The 26492-nt window shown below is 37.9% G+C and overlaps 1 protein-coding gene across 3 annotated transcripts; it reads left to right on the forward strand.

Annotated features, from left to right (window-relative positions):
* The first annotated feature begins 219 nt into the window (after positions 1-219).
* On the forward strand, positions 220-26238 carry LHX8 (LIM homeobox 8). 3 transcript variants are annotated; one of them, XM_033114888.1, is made up of 9 exons: positions 220-799; positions 2582-2668; positions 3083-3244; positions 7019-7140; positions 9197-9417; positions 10120-10223; positions 14810-14905; positions 21444-21627; positions 25529-26238. In XM_033114888.1, the coding sequence occupies exons 2-9, from the start codon at positions 2594-2596 to the stop codon at positions 25603-25605; spliced, it is 1041 nt and encodes a 346-aa protein (XP_032970779.1). In that variant the 5' UTR covers positions 220-799; positions 2582-2593; the 3' UTR covers positions 25606-26238. The 3 variants fall into 3 exon arrangements, with proteins under 3 accessions (XP_032970779.1, XP_032970778.1, XP_032970780.1); XM_033114887.1 differs by having other exon boundaries at positions 391-522; XM_033114889.1 differs by lacking the exon at positions 14810-14905 and having other exon boundaries at positions 391-522; positions 25529-26183.
* The last annotated feature ends 254 nt before the right edge of the window (positions 26239-26492 follow it).

A 26492-nucleotide genomic window follows, 5' to 3' on the forward strand; every position in this document is an offset into this window, starting at 1 on the left:
TCCCAATGTTCTTCTTTTTTTTTTTCTTTAATACTAAATCTGGAGTAAGTTGGCTTGTCCTGATAAAGATCTTAACATGTAGAGAAGGCGGGTTTTCCTGAAGGAGGTGAGGCTATTCCTCCAGGAAAAGACTCCCCCCCACACACACCCCTTTCCCTCCCTTTATGTAAGGTTCCACCCTCTGGAAAACAAAACTTTTTTTTTCTTTTCCTGGAGGGACAGACCTTAGTGAAGTTGGGGAAAGAATCTTAAGAAGAGTCCATCAGAGAATGGTTACGGCCACGGTAGCCTCTTTGGTCGAAGACATACTTGCAGCATTCTTATTCTTCTCGGTGTCAGCTTTTATTAGTGCATTGGGGCGGGGGAGGGGGGGAAATCGGCAGACAAGGACAGCCTCTGACCCTCTGGAGTTGGTATGAGATAAGCAGTCCTAGCAGTGCCATGTATTGGAAAAGCGATCAGATGTTTGTGTGTAAACTAGAAGAAAAGGACGTGCCGGAGCTGGCAATTCCCCTTGAGAAGGTGAGCGAGCCGACGCCTGGCCAGACCAGCTGAATTGCAGTTTCCTTGAAACGCGAGCTGTTTGGGATCCTAAACGAGGTTCAGAAATTACCTGTAACGGCCTCATCTTCAGACCTGGCTTTTTTTTTTTCTTGCTTTTCTTTTTTTTTTTTTTTGGTTACGTAGTAGCTTTAGTTAGTAATCATTGCCTCCCCAACCCACAAGCTCACTTAACCTGAGGCATGGAGACTGTAATTTGCGAGAGGAAGCCTCGAGCCTAAGGCGCTCTCGGGTACATGTGAGTCGCGTTTTTGTTCTATTTGCCGAGGTGATCGTGACGGTGGGGGAGAGCGAGTCCGAAGGTCCGGGAGGTTGCCGGGTGGGACCAAACAGAGGCGCGATCCCTCGCGCCCTGCCTGCCGGGGGGGGGGGGGACGCTTGCCCGCCCTAAGGCGAGCCCTCCTGCTGCAGGGAGATCCGCGCTGCGGTGGGCCCACCGCGAAACAGAAAGAGACTTCCGGAGGGCCTGGGGGATCCCAGGGGTGGCCAGAGGGGCTATTTTACTTAAAGTTCCCAAAGAAGCAAACCCCAAGGTACTCGAGTCACGACGGTCGTGGAGTAGACGGGGGAAACTGACAAACTCTCACTTCACTCTGGAGGCAGGACCCGGCGGTGCCTCGCGTTTTAAGTTTGCAAATCAACTGGAGCCTGTTTGAGTGCTTCAGCAGGACCCACACCAGGAACCGCTGACTTTATCTTTGCTCCAACGCTGGGCGGGGAATACCGGGCGAACGCGGGGCTTTTCTGCTTATTAAACTCCCTTTGTGTCTGCGAGGACGCGGCCTCCGAGCTGCTGCGCAAGGTCCCGCGCAGGGAGCGCACCCGGGGGTCCCCGCAGAGGGCCAGGGGGTACTCCGGGTTTGGACCAGATTTCGCCAGGTGCTGCCAAAAGGAGGGAAGGAAGGAGGCGAAGAGTCCGAAAGTCAGAAATGTGGGCCGCTCAAGTTCGCACCCCCATCTTCCCGCTTGAGTTTTCGTAATACCGGTAAAAGACAAAAAACGCCCAGAGAGGCTGCGTTTTCATTTAAGAACAAATCTCCAGCAAAGGCTTGGAAACACTTGAGTAACGCGCGCTGTTGCTTTAAGACATTTTGACCGAGGTTGGGTGAGTTTTTTAAATGGCATAAATTAAATTCAGCTGGATATTTTCCACTCGATATGCTTTTTTGCGCTAGTTAAAAATAATCCTTTAGTAGCTCAAATGTTGACTTACTGAGCAATAAGTGGCAATTTACACCTTAAAGAAACGAGTGTAAATCACTCGCAGCTCTAATTGCTGCAAGTTTACGAAAGAGCTGCTGGCTCGGTTTAATCTGAAGCATTTTCATTCAAATTGTCATCGGAACAAACACCAGGCTTCTTAAATCCCGCTGTAATTAGCTTTCAAGTATCCTATTAAACCTCTTCACCTTTCGGGCTATCCAATTCAAAAAGCCCCCTTTAAAAAATATATGTGTGTCTTGCTCTTTTAATTGAGGTTATTAAAGAAATCAAGTTTCTTTCCCCATCTCCTCCTCAATCCTCTTTTCTTCTCTCCCACTCCGCCTCTCCCCCCTTGTGCACCCCCTTTGGCCCGTTCATCCCCGCTCCGCCGTGATTGACGTCTAGAAAGAAAATGCTTTGTGCGGGGATGATTGTTATTAACTTGTTACCCCGGGCAGGGGGGCGGGGAACCGACGTACTCCGGTGAGAGCAGGGGAGCCGCAGCCAGGAGAGCCGCGCGGCGCACGGGGCGAGCCCTCGGCGCTGGGTGGCCACCTGGCCACGCGCTGGGGCTGCGCCGCCACCGCCCGCGGCGGGGAAGGGAGACTACGCCTGATAGGAAGACTGCGCGCCCGCCCGCTGGCCCGCGGCGCCCGGACCCAGGGGCCCTGACGGCTGCGCGCGCGACCCGCCGGCTGATGCCTTCATTAGCCCTCTCGGCGAGCGAAGAAGCTGAGGCTAGGGCAGCGTGTGCGGGCTCTGAACTTCTCGTCTGTTTCTTCCCACTTTCCGCCCCCGTTCCCCCCTCCCACCGCAGTGCCAGGGGCTCATGTCGGAAGAGTGCGGGAGGACTGCAGCCCTGGCGGCCGGGAGGACTCGGAAAGGCGCCGGGGAAGAGGGATTGGTGAGTGGGCAGGGACACGGCTGCTGGCAGGACTGGCGGTGGGGAGGTGGCCCAGGACGAAGAGCCGTTGTCCCGCGCTCCTTCCCGGACCCAAGTGGCTCTCGGGAGCGGGTGGAGGGAGGATCTGGGACGGGGCGGGGTGGAAAGCTGAGCCAGCTTGGCCGGCAGGACAGGGCGGTAAGGCGCCCCCGGTCCTTGAGGTTAGGGGTGGCAGCCCCAGCGCGTCGTGGCTGGAGCTTGGACTCGGGGTGAGGGCGAAAAGCGAGACCTCAAGAACTGGGGGCGGGGAGTAGTGGTGCGGGAGGGCTAGGAGAAGGGAGGGGAAGCGGTGGGGGAGCCCCGGGGGATCCGTGGGATGAAGAAAGGAGGAGGGGTCTAGAACCGCCTGAGACCGCGCCCTGCGGCTTCCTGCAGGTGAGCCCCGAGGGAGCGGGGGACGAGGACTCGTGTTCCTCCTCGGCCCCGCTGTCCCCGTCGTCCTCACCCCGGTCCATGGCCTCGGGCTCCGTCTGCCCCCCTGGCAAGTGTGTGTGCAACAGCTGCGGCCTGGAGATCGTGGACAAGTACCTTCTCAAGGTAGGGCGGAACCTTCTCAAGGCAGAGAGGCCCAAGGGGACCGTGGTTACACTGGGAGCTCTGGGAAAAGAGAAAAGTTTATTTTTTCCCTCTTTTCCATTCGAATTTTCGCTTGAGGTTTTAGGCTTTCTCAGGAAAACAGTCCGGTCAAGGGCAACTAATGAGGTGGGAAAGAGGGGGGTAAGAAATCTGAAAATCTTCTCGTTGCAAAAGAGCTTGTGTGTGACACGTTGTGGTTTAGAAATGCCGATACCCGGGGTGGATGTACTCGAGTCAGCCACCGACTTGTAGAGGAAAGGAAGTAGGGAAAGAAACCCTTTTATCATTCTGAAACAGGGTCCCGCCTGATTATTTTTACTGAGCCCCGGGTTACTTACGGTCCTTGCATCCCCAGTAACACCCACATGCCTGCCTGCTTCTGAGAGTTCCAGGTCGGTATGTGTTGACTGATTCCCCTTTGCAATGTCTCCTTTGGTGAGAACCACTGTAAAGTGCCTTACAGGGTCTTTTCTGGACAGATTTGTTTTTACATAGTCTTATGTTTGTTTATAGTTATTTGAGGCTTTTCCAAAGTAAAAGTTCCTAGGATCATTTAAATAAAAACTATTTCAGTACCTTCCTCCTCTTACTAAGATTCAATACTTCAAAGTCACCCAGTTCTTTTTTCTGTTATCTCCAGTGCTTGGGGGGGAAAAATCGAAATTGATGTAAAGTTAGAAAGAAAAGAAAGGAAAGAAGCCTGGGATGAAGTGCTTCAAGTAGTGGTTTGAGAGTAGACTGTCTGTATTAATTAGTTTTACTTTTAAAATATTGTGAGGGAGTTTTGGAGTATAAATTCTGGCAGGCCACAGTTATCCATGTCATTGCCTGCAGGATCATGGTCCCATGTGTCTTAATCCTAATGCTATGGGTTTTCAACTTCAATAGCTCTTTAAAATGACTATTTAAACTAATGATCTCTCCTACACTGAATTAGTAGCAAGCCAGTTCACTTTCTATTCCCTCCCCAACAACCTCCACCCCCAGTTTTTCAAAAGGATTAATTATAGAAAGTATGAGTTCAAAAAAAAGTTAGTGGGCTTCTTTAAGTTTCTATCCCAATGTACAAAGCTGTTTCATATGTAAAGTGGGAATAGTACCCTATAGATACAACCCAGATAAAGCAACAAAAGAAGTTTTGGTGAAAACATTAAAAAGTGACTGAGTTAATCTTTACTGGTGGTTAATTCTTAAAGCTGGCAGGCATATTGACACAGCTTTCTCTTTAAATCTGCACTCTTAAGATTCCCTTTTCAAAGTTTCTAGACCTGAGCCTTTGTGGATATTTCAAAATCATCTTTTGGATCAAAACTAGCTTCTTATTTTCAGTGAGCCCTCTGAATAATTAGCATAATTTTTAAGAATGGTCTGAAGGGATCTATAAAGGCTTTAACACTTAACAGCGGAGAGGATATAGAATAAAAGGTTATTACAATGTGACTCTTAACACACTCTCTGAAATAAAATGGTTTCGGGTGTTCATCTTTTATAAGTTAAAATGTATTTATATAGTGTATTTTTGTGTTATATAAAATATCTGAGTTATCTAAGCCTTCCTCTGTATAGGACGGGAGTCCTCCCCATGAAGTCTTCTACATTTAGTCTTTTCCCACCCTTGTTATACATATTAGTATGCTAGCTCTAACAAAAGTTTAACACTATATGATTATATAAAAACTCTGAATTCTTTTTTCCCCCCATTTTTGAGTCTTCTTTATCCAGATAAGTTTGAATTCAATACAAGTCACTGGTAAAAAAAACTATTAGACCTAGTAGAGTATTTGAGAGTGTAAACTGTTTAATATAGGAAAACACCATATCGTGAGGCCAGTAAAATGGAGTTAGAATAAAAAAGTACAAGAGGAGGTAGATGTATCTGTTGCTCCATCCAATCCTCAGTGCCCTGTTTGGGTGGTTTTTCTGGCTTGTTTCTACATATACATATTGGATCAATACGAGCAATCAGGGAAGGTTTATATTCTCCAGAATTTTTTCTCTTCACCTTACTTTCCTCCCTGGAAAAGAAATGGAAGATGAAAGAGCATTTTTTGAAAAAGTAAACTTTGAGGAAAGGTGGAAAATCAGGCATTAGGGCCTGGCTTTCTGGTGTTAGAGGGTGGTCATGACTGCCCGGAAGCCTGAATCTACCTTCAGCTAAAAAAGAAAAGAAAAAGGGCAGCTTGGATAAGATGGAAATGCAGAAGGCCTTAAACTGTGGAATGCTAAAGGAAGCTCATACTTTTGAGCTTCAACTTAATTGGGCTCATTTTAGGAAAAAATAGAAGGAAAATAAATCTTTATTTCCAGGACATTCACCATTGTTAATATTTTTAAAATTTACATTTCCTCAGATTTCTTTCCTATTATTTCTTTGCTATTTTCCATGTTTTCTTGTATCGTGAACATGTAATTCTTCTAAGCAAGACCAAAACTTTAAACTTTTAAAATTTCACCAAAATGATACTCTCATTAATGCTTTAGAAAGAGGCACGTGACTGTAGTTAGAAGCCAGTGAAACTTTTTTCTTCAGCTTCAAATTATCTTTTATTAATATATTTCATATCATAGATACACACGTTGAACAGTAGTGCTACTCTGATAGAATCATCGGATCCGTAGGCTTTGTTGTGAAATAATGTAGCAAATGGCATATTTCACAATTTCCCATTTTTCCAGTTTCCTCATTTCTATTTTAGGCATTAGATCCATTTGTAGGGTGTAACTGTTGTTTTCACATCAGTGCTGTTCTTTTACATGAAATTGAACTAAGAATAGACCTAGTTCTTGTGTCCATTTAGCAAGAACAAACTTTAGGAGCCTGCATTACAGGCAAGGTCAGTCCAATAAACATGTTTATTCTTGAAGGCTGAGGTTGTGGTGCTTGTAATATGATGGCAACAGTTTCTCGTGAAGGTAATTATGATTTGTTCCCTGAATTAATAATATTTTATGTCTCTATTTAGAAAACATTAAGTTCTGTGATTTATTAAATCACCGTTTTATGCCTTCCTTCTTGAAGTATAAATGTCAAACAATGCTGGGGTCCCTTTATAGAACCCCTTATAATCAGATTTATTTTTTCTCCAGTAACCAAATCATTGAGTGGGATTACCAATACTGTAGTCCTTGATTCTATTATTTAATCTCAGAAGAGAGCCAGGGCTTCTGCCATATCAACATTTAAATCTACCTTAATAGTTTCTGTACTGTAAGCAAAATGGATTGCTTGGCTTCTTTACAAGGGTATTTCTCTTACAAAGCTCTTTTTCACTGTCTTTCACTTTAACCAGAGCACAGTTTATCATTATTTGGCCAAAACGTAGACTTAGAAGGTATGTGGCTTGACTTCTTTAGCTACCCTATTACACGGTAGGAAGAATTTGGTTAAAGAAAAAAATAAACCAGTGTGCAGGACTTGAAAGTGTCCAAGAATTTTCCCTGTGTTCGTAGAAGCTCTCCTTAAAAAAGGAAATTAAACTGAAGTCTTCAAAGTAACAAAAAAATTTTTAAACCCCAAATGTAGAATATATTATTCTGATTTTCTGGTTAGGATCTAAAATAAAATATACATAGACATAGATCTGTGTAAATGACACCTTTTAGATGGAAACATTCAGAGTGTGTATTAACATATTAAGGGACCAGCTTTTTAAATTGTCAACTACACAAAACCAATGAATGATAATCTTAAGCTTTAAATGTTGATTTCTCATCCAGCCCCTTTTTCCTTCACAGGTGAATGACCTGTGCTGGCACGTTCGGTGTCTCTCCTGCAGTGTCTGCAGAACCTCCTTAGGAAGGCATACCAGCTGTTATATTAAAGACAAAGACATTTTCTGCAAACTTGATTATTTCAGGTACACTGACATTTTTTTTTAATAAGTAAATATCCCAAGAAATTACTACACAAAGAGAATTTTGTAAATAGGCTTTCTTGTCTGGTTTTACCTATTGAAGCCCAGTGTTTCTTATATAATAGATTTCAAAATGAGAACGCTTTATATTCTTTGAGGTATAATTTGTATTAAAACAAATAAAATTAAGCATGTTTATATGTTTTAGAAATTCAGTATACAAAAACTAATTTTAAATAATTATTCCTACTTTGGCAAATGAAAGTTTTAGGTATTAAAAATGAAATCTTCTTTGCTGTGAATAGGTATAAAGTATGCAATATAAGATGACTTATTGTGACAAAGCCCCTTGTTTGAGGGGAGTGGTAAGACAAAATAATATTGCGGGATGCAAATCAAGGTTTTCTCAAGCTTTCATCAGCTTACTATGGAATGATACCTCGTTATACACTTATAAAATGCTAGCACTTTGGAGACTGGGGTAAACCAAGTTATTCAAAAGAATTGACTAACCAGTATCAGAAATACATCAAGTATAATTATTCTGCCTAAAAATCCTGTTTCTTTTGTCTGTTCTTTGACCTTTATTTTGTGAGATTATATTTGCCTAAGATAGTAAATGTAGAAATTTGTCTGTGATCTCTTTATAATCATTTAAATGTGAAGTTTCTTCAAGTGTATAATTCAGTTCTTAAGGGATAGCTGTGTGGAAATTGAAATCCTTAAGCATGATGTTTAACAGTAACTATGTTTTTCTTCATTTGCATTTCCAAATGAAGAAAAATGTTCATTGTGAAATTGGGATGTTAATACTATATAATGAAGTTTGTAATACTAATTATGTTGTTTATACTCGATTTCAAAAACTGATTTCAGAGAGTTTAGTGATTGATTTGAATAAATTGCTAGGTAATTTAAAGCACTTCATGAAACCCTGAGTCCTTTATTTTATAGAGTCACAGAATTTTATATTTACCAAAAACATGTATTCGTCATCAGGTTTACTCTCCATTTCCTCAAAAATAGTAGCAATTTGCCTCCTCTTTCACTTAGGATATGCTAATCTTAAGGTTTTATGTTCATTTGAAAAGCTTTGAAAGATTTGGTGTCAGAGGCTTATTGATGGTCCAGTTCTTCAGGACTTTTTTATACTTCATATTTTGTTATGTACTAAAATTTATTTTTAGGATTCAGTTTTTAAGATCAATTTTTAAAAACTGTTACTACCTCTAAAGATATATTAATGAATAGACACAGACATGTATACTTATCTAACTTGATGTAGATATGACTGATCATGACTTCGATTGTGAAAGGAGACATGGCAAAGAGTGTCATGGATTGAGAAAAAAAAGAAATATTTATATCCGCCATTTTGTTAAGATTAACTTGCATTTAATGTCCAGGTGTCTCTGAAAGTTTTAGGTAATATTTCTCCTCCTGTTGATGGCAATGCAACTGCATGTTCACCAAAGGAAATATTTCTGAGTTTTCCTTCCATTCATTCTTCCCAGCGTGAATAATTTCTGTTCTACTCATTCTTTGATAATATCATGTTTGAACGTTTAAATGTTTTAACTTAAAACATGATATTCAGAGCATTTCTAATTATCTCAACGTGGTTTTAAGAAATCATTATATCTTCAGTGGTTTGCTTTTGCACTTTTAGGTTTCAGTTTGGACTGTGCATGTGTGTGTGTGTGTGTGTGTGTGTGTACGTGCGCGTATCTTAGGTCTCTAGGTAACTTATAAATTCACTGATATTTGTTACAAGGGGGATATTGATACTCATACTTCATTTAATTTAAAAGAAAAATCTAATCTTTCTTTAAAGTAACAGTGAGAAGTTTTTGTTTTAGAAACAGGTTTGAATTATGACCATATCTCATCTTGATTGCTTACCATACTGACTTATAGAAAAATAATTGATTCCTGTTTTATTTTCAAAAGATTTAAATACTTAGCTTAAACCAATGAGTAATATATGAGTTTAATCTGAGACTGATGAATATCTCACCAAGCACTAAAATCTTCACTTCCTACCCTTGTATTTATATAGAAGGTATGGAACTCGCTGCTCTCGTTGTGGGAGGCACATCCATTCTACTGACTGGGTCCGGAGGGCCAAGGGCAATGTCTATCACTTGGCGTGCTTTGCCTGCTTTTCTTGCAAAAGGCAACTTTCCACGGGAGAAGAGTTTGCTTTGGTGGAAGAGAAAGTTCTCTGCAGAGTGCATTATGATTGCATGCTGGATAATTTAAAAAGAGAAGTGGAAAACGGTAAATATATACTTAAAATAATTTTAAGTCTTTGGGAACAGGGAATACAGGAATAGAAACGATTTTTCCTACGGTCATCTTAATGCATTATTTTGTGCAGTGTAATTGTGGTAAAACTCATTAAGCACTCTACTGTTAGTGATGGTCTCCATCTGTTTATTTACAGGGAAAGCCATGCCCTGTGTGTTAGGCTTGTGCCATGTTTTCAGGCAACAGGCTTGAGTTTAGGATTCTGTTTTGCTTTTTGTTACTACCGTGTTTCCCCGAAAATAAGACCTAGCCAGACCATCAGCTCTACTGCGTCTTTTGGAGCAAAAATTAATTTGAGACCTGGTCTTATATGACACTAAAATAAGACCAGTCTATATGTAAATTTTTGCTCCAAAAGATGCATTAGAACTGATGGTCCGGTTAGGTCTTATTTTTGGGGAAACACAGTAGTTGTTTCCCTGTCTTTGCCTTCTAAGGATGAGCCTTAGAAGTGTACTTTGAACTTTTTTGCACTTGTGACTAAACATACAAGCCTACAAATGGAATGTTGGTTCCACAGTATATTTCTAGTGTGTGTAAAAACTTAAGGGATTTGGCAATCTAGTAGATGAATTCAGTTTCACTCCAAGCCAAGAGATACAAGAAACCTATTATAGCATGACTGGTGGACCCATCTAAGTTACCAACGTGCACTGTGTTTTTTAAATGTAGGTAATGGGATTAGTGTTGAAGGTGCCCTCCTCACAGAGCAAGATGTTAATCACCCAAAACCAGCAAAAAGAGCTCGGACCAGCTTTACAGCAGATCAGCTCCAGGTAGACATGACAATGCATTTATGATTTTTGAAACCCCTCCCTACAAAAAAAACACAAACCCCTCCCCCCAAAAAAACAATCTTTATTTTATCTGAAATCATTCTTATGTTTTCAAAAATGTTAGCCAATGCTTTTTGTGAAAACTAACTTGGTGAATGTATAAAAACATACTTTTTGCTCTAAAATGTTTGTCAATATTCAGAGTCATGATCTGGTATGAACTAGTCATTCAAACTTTGTTTTTCTGGGATCTGTTGGTATTAACATCAAAGTGGAAATAAAATGTTGCTCTGTCCTGACTTCCTGATAAAATCAGTTTAACACAGGCATTATTACTACATATGGTTGTAAAAGAGGACAAAATATTTGAGACTCAACAGTCATACAGTATGTGTGTGGGTTTATGGGACACTAATGTGTTCATCTTTTTAACAAACCGCAATGAGTCTTTTAATGGACAAGATTATACATTCTCTGAGTAGGAAAGAATTGAATATGCCTGACCATAAATAGGAATTTACTGATTGACTCCAATCAAGTAGGCCCTTTCTTGTTTTTAAAGGGGATAGAGAGGCATTCTATAATTTGATGCTAAAGGTTGATTATGTCCCCTGAAAAGGGAGGGATTAATTTCAGCTTAGCAGCCCTAAATGTAATTTATTTCATATAATGTAATAAGTTTGATTTATGTAAATTGTCAAGAAAATTATTAAATAATTATTCCTTGCTTTATATTTAAGTCTACACATATAATGATTCTTGCATTTTTTTTCAGATAAATCATATTTTCTAAAAAGATTAATGTGACTGAGGTATTTATTTTATATTAAGGTAAAGTAAAACTTATTGAGCACCTACCCTATACTGCTGGGTGCTTTACACATAGCGTTTATCTTAGCTCAGACTTTGAAGGACCTTTATACAGTGTTAATAAATGAGTGAAAGTAATTTTTGAAAAAGTACATATTCTAAGACTTGCCAGTATTTGAGATGAATACAAGTGTTTCAAGAAGAGAATTTTTATTTTGAGAATAATTAAGAAAAGAAACTTTGATGTGACACAAATATTCCAAGGCAACTTAATGATATTGGAAAGCAATCTAGCATTAAAATTTAGAGCCATTCTGAAAAATTTCCAAATGATTGTTTTGGATTTCTTAATTTAGGCATAGAAAACATGGTCAATAAGTAATAAATGAAAGATAAGGCAATTCAAGGAACTATCTCTGTTTGAACCTTGCTTTCCTGGAGGTACCTCATTGGATTGTAAAGATCACTTAAAGCCCTAAATTGGGAGATATGAGTACCTGTGGGAGACCTGACAGCAAAATACCCAGTAGCTAAAAGGAGTCTGAATTAAAATAAAATTTCTAATAGAAATCTATTCTGTTTTTAAAATTAGCTATTCCCAATAAGGGCTGGCTATGATTTTAATTATAAGGCTGATAATTCTAATTTGATATAAAAATTTATTCTTAAAATTATAGTTGTGAAAATTTGAGACCACTTTAAACATATAAACAATTGTATACTGGAAGATAATAAATATTAGTTAAATAAAAAGGGAATGATATTTGTGGAGGACTGTGTGTACCACCAAGTCTTATGACAGGCATTTTCTCTCCATTATCTCCTTTAACTCTTACAATAGTTCCTTGATGTCACGAGCCTCATCCAAGAGGTTCAGGAAATCAAAGAAGACTCCCAAGGGAACGGTAGAGAGGAGATTTGGACCCTGCTCCCCAAACCTCTGGTCTTTTCATTTTGCTTAGCCTCCCAGGAGACCATGAGTAGAACTGTGCCTTCACAAAATGCCACTTAATGGCAGCAACAGCAGCAGCCAGAACAAAAGAGTGAGATTCTGAATCTTGTAGATGGCCTTATAGTTTTCATTGCAAATGGGCTGAAACTATGTAAGCCATGCACTAATATATAAAAATGTGATGTGAATCATAAATTTTAAAAAATTTGTAGCAGAATCGTAAATTTTAAAAAATGGAAGCAGAAATGATATGATTTCAAAGCATGTTTTCATTTATTCAATTTTTATTAGCATTTGTCTATGCCAGGGATGACTGAAACACATGAGGCAGAATCCTTGTCCTCAAGTGGTTTTTTCATAACATAGGAATCTGGGATAGCTGTAGATCTTTTGAAAACTTGAATCATTCTATTTTGCCAGAACCTCTAATAAATCAAGCAATGTACCCTCAATGTCAAATTGTCTTACCTTTTGGAAAGCTGAATATATGCAAGTAGTGCTTGAATTCAGCAAAATAATAAAATATTGCAGGTAAACTGTAAGTCAAGACTATTCAGGAAGTACCTGCTTTGGACAGGGAAGAGTTAAAATGGTAGGGGAAAAAAACGTAATTTCCCAAAATTCTTGTTTAGAAACTTATAGGAAGAAAAAATAGTTTAAGAACCACAGAATAAAATACTGTTTTGTGTTGGCAGAAATATTTCAAATACTATCCCATTTGTAGAAATAATATTTAAGAAATTTCAGCCAATATTATGTCTTGTTTATTATAGTTGGAAGCACTTGCTCAATGATTATTACTGCTAATTGTGCTAAGGTTAGCACCCACTTTAATATACTTTTAGATTAAGTTGGTCAGCTGCTACTACCTATGCAGACTCCTAATATTTCTGGTAGATTTTCTGGCCTTAAAATGATGAGTGTCTCCAGAGTCTCACTCCTTGACCATATTGAAAGAGTTCAGGAAAGGAATAGGGTGAGTTTTGGCATTACTGACTGGAGAATAATAAAACTAAGTCAAAATTAAAAGGTTTTTTTTTTTTTGATACTGAACAATGATAAACCCATCTTACTTTTCCTTTAGTATATTGCAGTTTTAAACCATCATTGTTAATTTAAGTTTTGCTTCATTCCTTGATGAGGAATTGCTTTATTAAATGTAATTTGGTTCCACTATTAAACTTGTGAATTTGAAATGCATTTTGTGAAAAACATGCTGTTTTTGTTTTATATAAATCATCAGTAGTGGTTTTGAAAGCAAATGCTTATATATCTGTTCAGCTTTTCTCCTTGAAAAATTAAAAACACAAAGACATATATCTGCTCTTTCTTTTTTCTCTTTGGGATTTACATACATGCTCAACCTCCTATAAACACAACTCCTTTTGCTTTTGAAATAACACATTTGGAGGAAAGGGAGGATGAAGTGAACTGAGTGAAGCCAGGAATTCCTTATTCTAGGAGAGTCACTAATCAGAGAGAATTTAACTGAAAAAAATATATATATAATTTGTAAACCTCATAAGGTTTCCCAGAACAACATTTGTCTTTTTCACCACTATCTTCAGATTTTCCTCACATTGTCACAGTTCATTCTGTCACAAGCTCTTAATTAAGCACAAACTATGTGACAGGAAGGGAATATGAAGAGTAAGACATTTCCTCAAGAAATTCACTTTCTGCCATGGAGAGCTAGACTTGCTAATAAATTATTTAGCTATCCTGTAAGAAGTGCAGTGGCAGAAGATAGTATTCTATAAGGAGCATAGTGGAGATTGCAGTTAATTTTGCTTGTTGGAAATGGTGTTGAGGCCAGCGGTGCTTAAGGTCTTTCAGTAGGTAGGTTACCCTATCCCCTTCCCATCCCTGTGGACAGCACAGTCATGCTGGATGCCTGACTCCCTCTCTCATTCTTTATAATACTTTACAATTTATAATACTTCCCTCGATTGATTGACTTTTAAGTAATACAATTCAAATACCCTGCCTGGTTCCCATAATTAACCTTTTCTGAAAGAATCCGAAAACCTTTCACTAGTGTTTTTATTCTGGTACTCCACCCCACCCCCACAACATACCTCCCTCTCCCTTAACCCTGTATTGTTGGTACTTATTGGCATGTCTGTATCTTTCTCCCAGGAACTTGAGATCAGGGACAGTTTTTTCACGTGTCACTATTTCATAGCACTTAGCAGAGTGGTTCCAATCCAAAGGTTCACATCAGAATCACTTTTTCAATAGATGTTTAGATCCTGGGAAATTCTTATTCAATGGGCTGATGGGTATCTCTTTTTAAGATTCCAGATATTCCTTTGCAGAGAGCAGGTGCGCAAAACAATGATGGAATGGTTATAATTAAGCGTAACCATTTGTTGTGCTCTGCACTATTTGCAGACTGATAAAAATTGTAGTAGAGGCTTTGAAGCTGTTGAGCTCAGTGGAGGCTGGAGATAAATGTGATATGATTTTTGTATTTTAGAAAGTTTTCTAATGCTAGCAACTTTTAAAAGAATGGAAAAAACAGTAAATAGACATACCTTTTATACATTTCGTTTGTGGGTTGTAAGAATGGAAAAGGTGAGCTTATTTTTTAATAAACATAGTTGGGAGAAGTTTTTATGTTGAAATGGATTATTTTTTAAAGATCTCAACATGGCAACCTATAGGTAAATTACAAAATGTGCATTGTTTTCATTTACACATACTTCCCCATTGATTTGCAAGTAATAAAAATACCCCATTTTCTTGTGCATGTCTTCTCTCCCATCTCTCCCATCAGCTTCTTATTTTTAGCTGTTTACTACTTACATTTTTTAAACTACAGGTTATGCAAGCACAATTTGCTCAGGACAACAACCCAGATGCACAGACCCTCCAGAAACTAGCAGAAAGGACAGGCTTGAGCAGACGTGTGATACAGGTGATTATTTGAAGGTTCATGAAGAGCTAACTAAAAATTCTATTCTAGGTTGTTATGAATGCACGTTGTTTTGTGAAGAAATATCAAAGCATTAGCTTCTCATTTAGGTCTTTTCACACTCTAAGTCAATTTTTTTTTTTTTTTTAAAAAGCCCTGATAATTAGCCTGCTTGGGCTAGGCTACCATTTGTTAAATCTTTCCTTGTCCAAGTTATTTCATTCAGTGCTCACAGCAACTCTAAGATCCTCACGCTAAAAAAGACAGCTGCGGCTCCAAGCTAGATCTGATTCTGAGGTCAGTAATTTTTTCTCCCTTTTCTGTGATTGTGTATGTGAGTGAGTGTGTTTGTGTGTAGGGGGTGTTGATGGCCTTTGTTAAAGATCTAGATAGAGGGAGTGATGTAAACAAAGCTAGGGAAGGATGAGTTAGAGCAAACGTATTGGAATGTAAGATTTACGTTTGCAAATTGGGGGGGATTAAATTGTTGAAATGGAACTTGGAGAGGCCTGTGAATGTAGAGTTCTCTCCTGAGCAGGAGAAAGCCATGACATGTGCTATTAGGAAGAAAGGGCTGGTGACGGACAGTAAATGGCAAGAATTAGAGTTGGGAGAGGCTAGATAGAGACAGATTAGTTGGGGTGCCCAGCAAAGTAGTAATTGTTTGAAAAGAAATTTAACTGGGATAGGTCACTAGAATTCATTGAGAAATATTTTATTGACCATACACTGATGGCAGGTACTGGATGCTAGAAAGACAAGAAAAGGACCTGGAGGAAGCAGAGAGAAGCCAAAGATGATTCTTAAACTTGAAGTTCAAGTATTATTGGGAATGGTGCTATTGATAGGACTATTAAGGTCAAAAGAAAGCTACTTTGGTTGTTCAGATGGAGCTGACCTCCCTTTTCTTTCTGCTAATCAGGCAATGATGATGCAATTGGGCATGTAATCTGGTGTTTTAAAGGGGGAGCAGGACTCGAACAAAATGATCTAATGCCATAAACTTGGGTAAAACCCTTTAGAAATAGATCACAGACAGTAAAAAGTAAAGAAGAGACTTTAGGGAGAGAGCAGGGTAAGAGGTGCTGTTGGAATGGGACATAGTAACAGCCAGAATGAAGGATGAGTCTGGTGCAGAAGTTTCTTGGAGGCCAAAGGAGTGAGGTGGGTTCCAGATGGAGGTGGTCAACTATCAAGGTCTTAAAGAGAAATCAGGGAAATGGAAAATAATTTTATATAACGTTAAGTTTCAAAAAAGTTTAAGGAATTAATGCAAATAACCATAACCGACAGGATAAAATTCAGTGAGGTAAAAAGGTAAGGTCCAACATTGTACATAGAATGTTTTATTTCTTAAATTGGTTAATAAACAGGTGTTTATTTTTCAGTTTAATCTTATTAAGCCTGAAGCATTCATAATTAACACATCTACATAAAGAAGCCTGTGGGACAGACCTGATGGTACTGCAGGTTCTCTAAAGATCTATATTCTCAGTGGATTTGGTCAGTTGCCATGTAACGAGGCTCTCTGAGGGGGCAAGTTCCATAACCTCAGTACTTTCCAAATGTCCAGGTTATTACTGTGTTTATTTTAGAGTGACACATTTTAAAAAGTGACTAACAACCAGTCTGACAAGAGTGCTTCCTTTAGAGGTCATGAAAGATCTTGAAATCACATGCTAATAATATTAACCACATCAGGAATATTTATCTAGAGATCAGATCAGGAGATGGTAAGGGAAGGAACAGTATTAACAGAGTTGGTATCTTTTAAATATATTAGGTTGGTGCAAAAGTAATTGCGGTTTTGGACCACAAATTTTAAATCATTATAACTAGGCTCAAACACATCTTTATAAATCAAAATAGGAACCATTACAATCAACACATTTTTGCCCCTGAGAAATAAATGTTTATTCCTGTAGCGTAAAAATCCGTGCCTTGGGATTCGACCAACTCTTGGAAAGCATTTTCTGCATCCGCTGGTTATGGCAGCGTTTTCCCTGCAAAAAGTTGTCGAGATGCTTGAAGAAGTGGTAGTCGCTTGGTAAGAGGTCAGGTGAATATAGTGGCAGAGGCAAAACTTCATAGCCCAATTCATTCAACTTTTGAAGCGTTGGTTGTGTGACGTGCGGTCGGGTATTGTGGTGGAGAAGAATTGGGCCCTTTCTGTTAACCAATGCCAACTGCAGGCGTTGCAGTTCTTGGTGCATCTCATCGATGTGCTGAGCATACTTCTCAGATGTAATGGTTTCGCTGGGATTCAGAAAGCTGTAGTGGATCCGACGGACAGCAGACCACCAAACAGTGACCATGACCTTTTTTTGGTGCAAGTTTGGCTTTGGGAAGTGCTTTGGAGCTTCTTTTTGGTCCAACCACTGACCTGGTCATCACCAGTTGTATGAAATCCGCTTTTCATCACACGTCCCAATCTGATTGAGAAATGGTTTGTTGTTGTTGCATAGAATAAGAGAAGGCGACACTTCAAAAACAATGATTTTTTTGATTTTTGGTCAGCTCATGAGGTAGCCACTTATAAAGCTTTTTCACCTTTCCAATTTGCTTCAAATGCCGAATGACTGTAGAATGGTCGACGTTGAGTTCTTCGGTAACTTCGCCTGTAGTTGTAAGAGGATCAGCTTTGATGATTGCTCTCAATGGGTCGCTGTCAAATTCCGATGGCCTGCCACCATGCTCCTCATCTTCCAGGCTCTTGTCTCCTTTGCAAAACTTCTTGAATCACAACTGCACTGTATGTTAGTTCCTGGACCAAATGGGTTGTTGATATTGTGAATTGTCTCCGCTGCTTTACGACCCATTTTGAACTCAAATAAGAAAAGCGCTCAAATTTGCTTTTTGTCTAACATCATTTCCATAGTCTAAAATAAATATAAAATAAACAGCAAGTAATAAATGATGAGCAAAAAAACTTAAAGCGAAAAATGTGCATTAAAATGATGGATAACATAACCACATTTATTTAAAAATGTATTCCAATATCAAATGGCAAATTTCAACAGTGCAAAAACCGCAATTACGTTTGCACCAACCTAATATGTGAAAGGCCATCTGACAGCCAGCAGAATCAAGTGTCAGCAAGGGAAGGCAGGAAAAGGGAGATTTCTCTCATGACATATGAGTAGAACTTTCTCAGTAGGAAAGGCTACAAAAGTGGCATGGGCTGTGACTGGAGGTAGTGAGTGTCTTGTGCATGAAAGTGAAGCTTCCTTCATTGAGGTCATTCAGGCTTGTCAACGGGCTGAAGTTTCCTTCATTCAATGACTGTGACTGCTTCAGCTAAGTCAGATTCATGACTACTATGTTTTAGAGTATTTTGAAATTTGAAAGTAAAGGAAAATGGAGAGTTTTCGGAGAGCTTTTCTAATTATTTGACGAAGTAAGGACTCAAGACAGACATCTCTCCTGTAATTTCCAGGTGTTTCGGTCACCTGAGCAAGTTAACTTGATTAACTATTATGAGCAAGTTAACTTGATTCCACACATTAGAACTTAGAGAACATATTGTTGGATGGTGACTATCAATATGTGCGGATTGAATTTAAATATTTTTGATAAGATGGCAAAGCAAGGAGTACTGGCATGAAAAAAAATACATAAATAATACATAATATATGTATATAATTTGTGTATACCATGTTTCCCCGAAAATAAGATCTAGCTGGACAATCAGCTCTAATGCGTCTTTTGGAGCAAAAATTAATATAAGACCCATTCTTATTTTACTATAAGACCGGGTATAATATAATATAATATAATATAATATAATATAATATAATATATAATAATACTGGGTCTTAATTTTTGCCCCAAAAGACGCATCAGAGCTGATTGTCCAGCGGAAACAGGGTATGTGTGTATAATTTAAATATATAGTCCTTCACAGTCTTTTTGAAGAATTTATTACTGTGATCTCAAATAGTAAGCATGGTCTGTGTGCCCAGCCTGCTTCCTAGCATCGAGCACATTTTAGAAAAGTTAAAGAACAATTTGATTACTACGCCTTGATTCTAATATCCAAACTAGGTTATATACAAAGATTAGGTAGAAACAATGGTCTGGTTCACAGAGACAATCTCATCTTTACTAGCTCAAATCTGCTTAGAGAGACATTAGTAACAAAGCAGAGTGTCATTGTACTGAAATCACAGAATGAAGATGGATGATTTTACTTTTAACACTCTGCATCTAGATATAATCACTGTTCACATGCCCTTTCAGATGGGTGAATTATGAGCTGTATGGCCTACAGAAATCGGATAAAACATTGCTGTTTCTCTCAATCACTGTACTAGGAATACCTTTCCATATTAAGAGCTGCATCACTTTTATTGCTGCACATATTGAGCATAGTATATAATTTAGTTTATTTCTAATTTTTTTTTATTATAAAAATGCTGCAGTGAACAACACTGTATACATTCCTTGCATGCCTGTTCAATAGTTTCAGTAGGATACATTTTTAGAAGTGGGATTGTTGCGCCAAAAGAGAAAACATTTTAGCGGCTTTAACTGATAGCCCAAAAATCACCTTCCAGAAAGTTCATACCAATTTATTCTGCCAGGAGCCCCATATGAAAGTTCCCTTTCCCCAACTCACATGAATCCTGAATACTGTTATTCTTTTGCATCCTGTCCAATTTAATAGTCAGAATCAGCATTAAGGTAGGTATTCTGCTATTTATGTCATGCCATCTTCATATTTATTTCCAAAGTCTGGGATTTTTTTTTTTTTAAACAACTGAGTAGCTTCCATCCAATATATAATCTACTGGAGATATAAGATACTTTGAAGGAACTCTGGGAACTGTAGCGTACTGGGCTATACCGTATGTAGTGCTCTGGGGTGTGTGTCTTCTGGGTATTGTCTGGGAAAAGGCAGGTGGCAGCAGTTCTCTTTCATAAGTTGGAGAACGTATGAGTATGTGACTGGGTGGGTAACAGTAGTGGCATCTATTGTTAAGGAGCTTTTGCAAAGAATTGTGACTGGAGACTTTGGGTATGGTCTTTATATACGTGTACAATAATCCAACAAACACTCCCGAAAATGAGAGCAGGCTGTGATTTCCCTCTCCTTTTCTTTGATGTATGACTAAGCCTTGCTCCTGAAACATTCCTCAGATTCTCCCTTTCAGCCATTTGATCAGAACTGCATACCCCATTACATTATTAATTTTTATTCCTTTAATTTTAACCCCTTGAGTTTATACTTTGCCAGCCCTCTATTTTTGAGCCCCAAGACCAGGGTTTGTCTTAGAAATCAGGCCAACTTTTTCATATAAATCTTTTTGCAGCTCCCTTCTGTTCCATATTATTCAGCCAAGACTCCCTTGTGCCATCAAAGAACTACCTCCCAGCCCTGGGCAGAGACTTGTGCCTCCAGCTTTTCCCTGGCCTTCTCCTCAACCCCCAAATGTTCTTATCCTAGTTTCCTTAAAGTTTTCATCCCTCCACTTCTCTTTCTTCTCATGAGAATTGTCTGGAGTGGTGGCAAGTAAATGCTATAATATTTTAATAGAGTAACACTCTATAGTCAAGTTTTACCTAATGGCAGAGGATTCAAACACAGGCAGGTTCGTTACTAGAAGCATTCTGGGTAGTCTAACCTTACTCACCTGGATGACTGGATGGCAAACTGCTTGCCCTGAATTTGCCCCCTTTATTTCTGTGATGGAATGGACAACAGGGTGTTAGCTCTTTACACTTTGTGAACTGTTTAACCAGTGATGTGTTTGTATTTTATTCTACCTAAATATTACTGATTTTTTTCTTATAAGCCTGACCTTAACATGCTTTTTAGGGAATAGTCTATGTAGTCACTAAGAGAAATAGAAGTCAGCAGATTAAAATGTGACTGGAATAACTGAACTGAATCAAGAGGTTTGTAGAAAGTTTTGAGTTCTCAGCAGGGATTTCAGTCATTTGAAAAGAGATTGGAAATAAATCCAGTGGGTGTCTACGAATACATTTAGTAGTCTTTTTTTTTCTTTTTTAAGTTCTGATTAAAAAGGCTCTCTCTGTTTTTTTTCTTGTCTTAAATGCCAGTAGAAAAACCAAGGAAACTTTTCTGGAATTCTTGAGTACCCCCCTTTTATTTTGAAATATGCTGGTTTAGTATAGAATTGGCTTTAAGTAAATCATCAGATAGTTATTATTTGAGCGAAGAAAATGACCATTGATATTTGTGCAAAACTGTTTCTCTTCTGCCTACCGAACTTTTTAAAGACTTACCGTGTTTCCCCCAAAATAGCATTATATTATATTTTATATTGTACCCGGTCTTATAGTAAAATAAGACTTCTATTAATATTAATATAGTAAAATATGGTCTTATATTAATTTTTGCTCCAAGAGACGCTTAGAGCTAATTGTCCGGCTAGGTCTTATTTTCAGGGAAACACGGTATTTAGATGTATACTGTGCTTATATGGTAGAGTACTTGAGGTTGCATCCCTTTTAAACTGAGTTGGTAATGTACTCAGAAGCTGATATGTGACATAGCTACATTGCTTTTCTCCCTCAGGTGTGGTTTCAGAATTGTCGAGCGCGCCACAAGAAACACGTCAGTCCTAATCACTCCTCCTCTGCCCCAGTCACAGCTGTCCCGCCTTCCAGGCTGTCTCCACCCATGTTAGAAGAAATGGCTTATTCTGCGTACGTGCCCCAAGATGGGACGATGTTAACTGCGCTGCATAGTTATATGGATGGTAGGTATCCCAACATTTAACAGCTGTCTCCCGAGCAATCAATAATTGACAACTTCTAATATTAGATTATTGATAAGATTCACATTTTGAAATATTACCTCAGTAGTAGCTGAAAAATATTGGTGGGGGGTGCAGTAAAGAACAAAACTATCCAACCATTCTGATTTCTGTGAGTATATTTTAAGGGACAAGTCCAACACTCATTTTGCAGCTAAAATGCAAATACTGATAATGACTCCTAGTGCTTGATTTTTACTTAGGAAAAAAACTTTTTTTGTTTTGTTTTTGTTTTCACCTGAAATATTTAAATAACTTATTTTCCTATGGTCAGAGAAAGTATTCACACTCAGAGTTTTAGATTGGGATTTACTTAGTTTTGTTAAACTTTTTTATTGAAACTAAACATGCATATAGAAAAGTGCACACATAATAAGTATACAACTTGATAAATTAAACAAAAGGAACATATCCATGTAAATACTAGCCAAACGACATACTAAAACATAATTACACCCAGCAGCCTCTCTAATGCCCCTTCCTAATAGTTATCTTCTTCTTCCAAAGTAACATTGCCTTGTCTTCTAAAATCATGTTTTGGTTTTGCCGGTTGGTGAGCTCTCTATAAATGAACTGGACAGAATATATCCTTGTGTGTCGTAGTACCTCTTTCAACTACATTGTTTGTGAGATTCATCTGCATTGTTGCAAGAATCGGTGATTTGTTTGTTTTCATTGTTATATAGAATTCCACTGTAGGAATATACCACAATTTATCCATGGTTGATAGACATTTCTAGTATTTCTAGTTTGGGCTTTTATGACTATGCTGCTATGGACTTGATTGTACATGCCTTTTGGTGCACATTAATTCACACTTCTATTTGGCATGTACCTGGGAGTGGAACACAGACTACACATACAGTCAACTTGAGTTGGTCTGCCAAACAGTTTCCCTTAGTGGTTGAACCAGTTTACACTTGGACCAGCAGCTTTTGAGAGCTCAAGGTGCTCTCTACATCCTCACCAACACTAGGTATAGTGTGACTTCTTAATTTTATTCAATTTGATGGTTGTATATTGTGCTCTCTCATTATTTTAATTTGCGTTTCCTTCAGTGACTGGTGAGATCGAGTATTATTTCACTGGGCATCTGTATATCTTTTTGTGTGTGGGAAGAGCCTATTTATGTCATTTGCCTATTGATCTGTTGACTTGTTTGTTTTGTTTTTTTCCTTGATTTGTTTTAGCCCTTGCTATATTCTGCATATAAATAAGTTTTTTAATGATTATATATGTTGCAAATATCTCCTCATATTCAGTGACTTGCCTTTTTCTACTCTATTAAGGGTATATTTTGTTGAGCACCAGTTCCTCATTTTAATGTAGTTCATTTCATTAGTTTTTTTCCCCCCTTCATGGGCAGTGCTTTTTTTGTGACTTGTTCAAGGAATTGTTCCTACTCAAAGATAATGAAGATATTCCTTCTATGTTATCTTCTAGAAACTTTGTTTTACCTTTGACATTTAGATTTACAGTCCATCTGGAATTGAATTTTGTATGTCATGTGAGATAGGCAGCAAAGCTTTTTTGTTATACCGATGAAAATGCTAATTTCCTAGCTGCCGTGTAGCACCACATTTGATATAAATCAAGTGTCCATATAATGTATTGTGTCAGTTTCTGTATTCCCTATTCTGTTTCATTGGTTTATTTATTTTTATATTAATGCCTAATTGTTTTATTTATGCTAGGCCTATAATTCTTGATATCCAATAGTACGTGTCTTCCTACTTCATTGTTATTCAAGTTTGTGTTACCTATTCTTGACCCTTTGCATTTTCATAAATGTTACCACCTTGTCAATTTCCACCAAAAGAAGGAAAACAATTGAGATCTTAGTATACTCCATTAGATCAGTTTGTAGAAAACTACCATCTTAGTAATATTGTCTTTCATACCATGAATTTAGTCTTATATTTATTTAGTTCATCTTCAAATGCTCTCTTATATTCTAGAGTTTTCTGTTTAGTAATCATGCACATCTTTTGTTAGGTTTAGTCGTATTTGTTTTGATACAGGTATAAATGGTACGTTCTCTCTATGTGGAAATCTAGATTGGCAGCTATTTTCTTTCAGTACTTTGAAGAAATAACATTGTCTTCTGGCTTGCATTGTTTCTGTGGTTTTGAACATGGATAGTTAACCTGATACCACTTATTGTTGAAGTCAGCTGTTGGTTTTATTCTTGCTCTTTTGAAATACAAAGTCTTCCCCACCCTCGCCCTGGCATTTCTCTTTGTGTTTTATTTTCAGTTTTATTATAATGTGCTTAGATATGCTTCTTGAACATGTATTAATAGTTTGATGTATTTCATTACGAAAACGTCTCAGCTTTTGTCTCTTCAAATATTTGACCTTATGAAGAAGTTTCATATTTTCCAGGCTTTGACCTTCCATGCTTCAGTCTAATATTTTCTTCTAACCTTTCTTCCATTTCACTAATTCACTATCTAATGTGCTATAAAACTCATCCATTGATTTTTTAATCTTAGTTATTGTATCTTCAGTTTTAGAATTCCCATTTCATTCTTTTATACAGTTTCAAATCCTGTACTGGAATAATCTATATTGTTATTTTATTCCTTAATAAAATTGCTGTTATATTAATTATAGTTATACTAAAGTCTATGTCTGATAACTACAGTATTTGGATTTTTGTTGGGTCTATTGTGTTGTTTTTGTTTTTTCTCTTTGTTTTCAGTCATGTCACGTCTTCTTATTTGCCTTATTTTTTATTGCACTTCAGATGTTGGGTATGAAAACCCAGAAATAATTTGAGGCTCTGAATTATATCTTCCACCAGAAAGGATTTAGTTTTGCCTTTGGCAGTGAGTTAGGCTAGGGGGAGATCAACTTAATCCAATCAGGCATCAGTTCTCATGAGGGCTGTGTTTCTGAGTCACTACAACTTGTATTTAACGTTTTGAGATCCCAAACAAAGCCTGTGTTTTGTTTTGTTTTGTTTCTGTTGTTTTTAACTAGGGCTTCTCTTTAGTGGTCCTGATCATTCATGTTTGTTTTCTATCACCCAGCCAAAGTCTAACTCCAGAAATCTCTGTTAAACTTCTCCAAATGCCTTTCAGACATTTCTTTTAAAATTGTCACTAAACTTGTGAGGGAAAAGTAGCCTCATTTTATTTTCCTTCTCTCCTGGGACTTGACTGCCTTGGTCGCTTTCATATGCCTTCAGAAAGATTTTTGAAAATTTTCTCCAGCTTTCCTAGTTCCTCTCAGAGGGAGGTTTGGTTTGAAGCAACATATCCATCCATTGCTTAGAGTGGAATCTTCATTTTAAGTTTTGCTTAAATAAAAAAACCAGAGCCTGTACCACTGTACTCATTTACTTACACGGGCATTAAAATCGAGTGTGTTCACAGGAATGACTGTAGTGTTGCCTGAGTCAAATGTGTTTTCATGTACGTTTAAGAGAAGAGGCAGTTAAGCATTCATAAATGATAATTTGGTGGTGGTGAGGGGGTGGTTATCCTATACATACACCTTCATATGAAAGCTACCCACATCTCTGCAGACAGAGCTCATGTGTCTTTCTAGCTGCAGGGTAAAGTGCAGTGAATGGGGTATGGATGGAGGACATTAAAATGTCAGAAGCTTGTGGCCCCAAATAAAGAACTTGGGGTAAAGCACTTCTGGATTCTCATTTAATAATATCCTATGCTGAATAAGTTAACGCTGCTGCTGAGGTCAGTGGAATGAGTGTAGCTTGGTGCCCTCAGCGATAATGAGTAATGAAATCACATTGCCTTGAATTGTTTGTGTTTGTTTTTAAATCAGTTTTATTTACCCTACAAAACTGATCCACAAATTTCTTTCTATTTTGTAGCTCATTCACCAACAACCCTTGGACTCCAGCCCTTGTTACCCCATTCAATGACACAACTGCCAATAAGTCATACCTAATTTCTTTTTTCAGGGATAGAAATGATTAAGGATATAAACTTGTCATTTATTAGGTATAAAGTATCATTGGAAAGATTAATGTTAATTTTTTATTTAACACCTAAAGCATTTCCAACATCACTTTGCTGCCCAGGTATGTATCTATAGTTGGCCTGCAAGACACTTTTATTGATTCTTCATTTTTTGTAAAACTTATGTTTACAAGAAGAAAACAAATCAAAACTTTTTTTTGTATTGTCTGAAAATAGTTCACTCTAGTGTGTATCTGTTAATTTATTTGTCATCAAAAGAGCACTTTGCCTAAAAGAAAGGACTGACAAGTGTGCAAAATGTTTACAATCCTTTGTGAAATCGTAGTTTATCATTAGTTTGTATCTGTAAGTTATTGTTATAAATATTACCTGTATTTTTTGTTACATACAACTTTATACTTTGAGGCTTGTATCTGTGAATTTGCAACTGAAATTTATTTTGCCAATGTTTTCTGAATGAATAAAGCTTCTGTTGTAGCATGCCATGCAAGCACATTATTGGGTTTGTGGTTGATGAATTATGGCTGTAAATAACACTCTAGTTTAATAAGCCCACCATTCTAAGTTTATTAAACATTTTCCATTATTGTGAAAGTTTCAACCATTTTGTTCTTTTTGTGTGTTTTCTGCAATAAGTTGACTTTAATCTCTTAAAACACTTAGTTTTAAAAGTTCATTTTGTTTTGAGCTGTGTTGTGAGTACATTTTAATGGGGAACATATTTGTAGGTGACTGTACTTAACAAAAAAATACATGAAAACATCTAATTTGGCGAATGATCTCTTTTGGATTAGCTAATAAAATTAATGTAAAAGAAAAGGCAGAGCACTTTTTAAAATGACCTTTTGGTATCCC

This window comes from Rhinolophus ferrumequinum, chromosome 9 (genome assembly GCF_004115265.2).
Source record: "Rhinolophus ferrumequinum isolate MPI-CBG mRhiFer1 chromosome 9, mRhiFer1_v1.p, whole genome shotgun sequence".
Lineage (NCBI taxonomy): Eukaryota > Metazoa > Chordata > Mammalia > Chiroptera > Rhinolophidae > Rhinolophus > Rhinolophus ferrumequinum.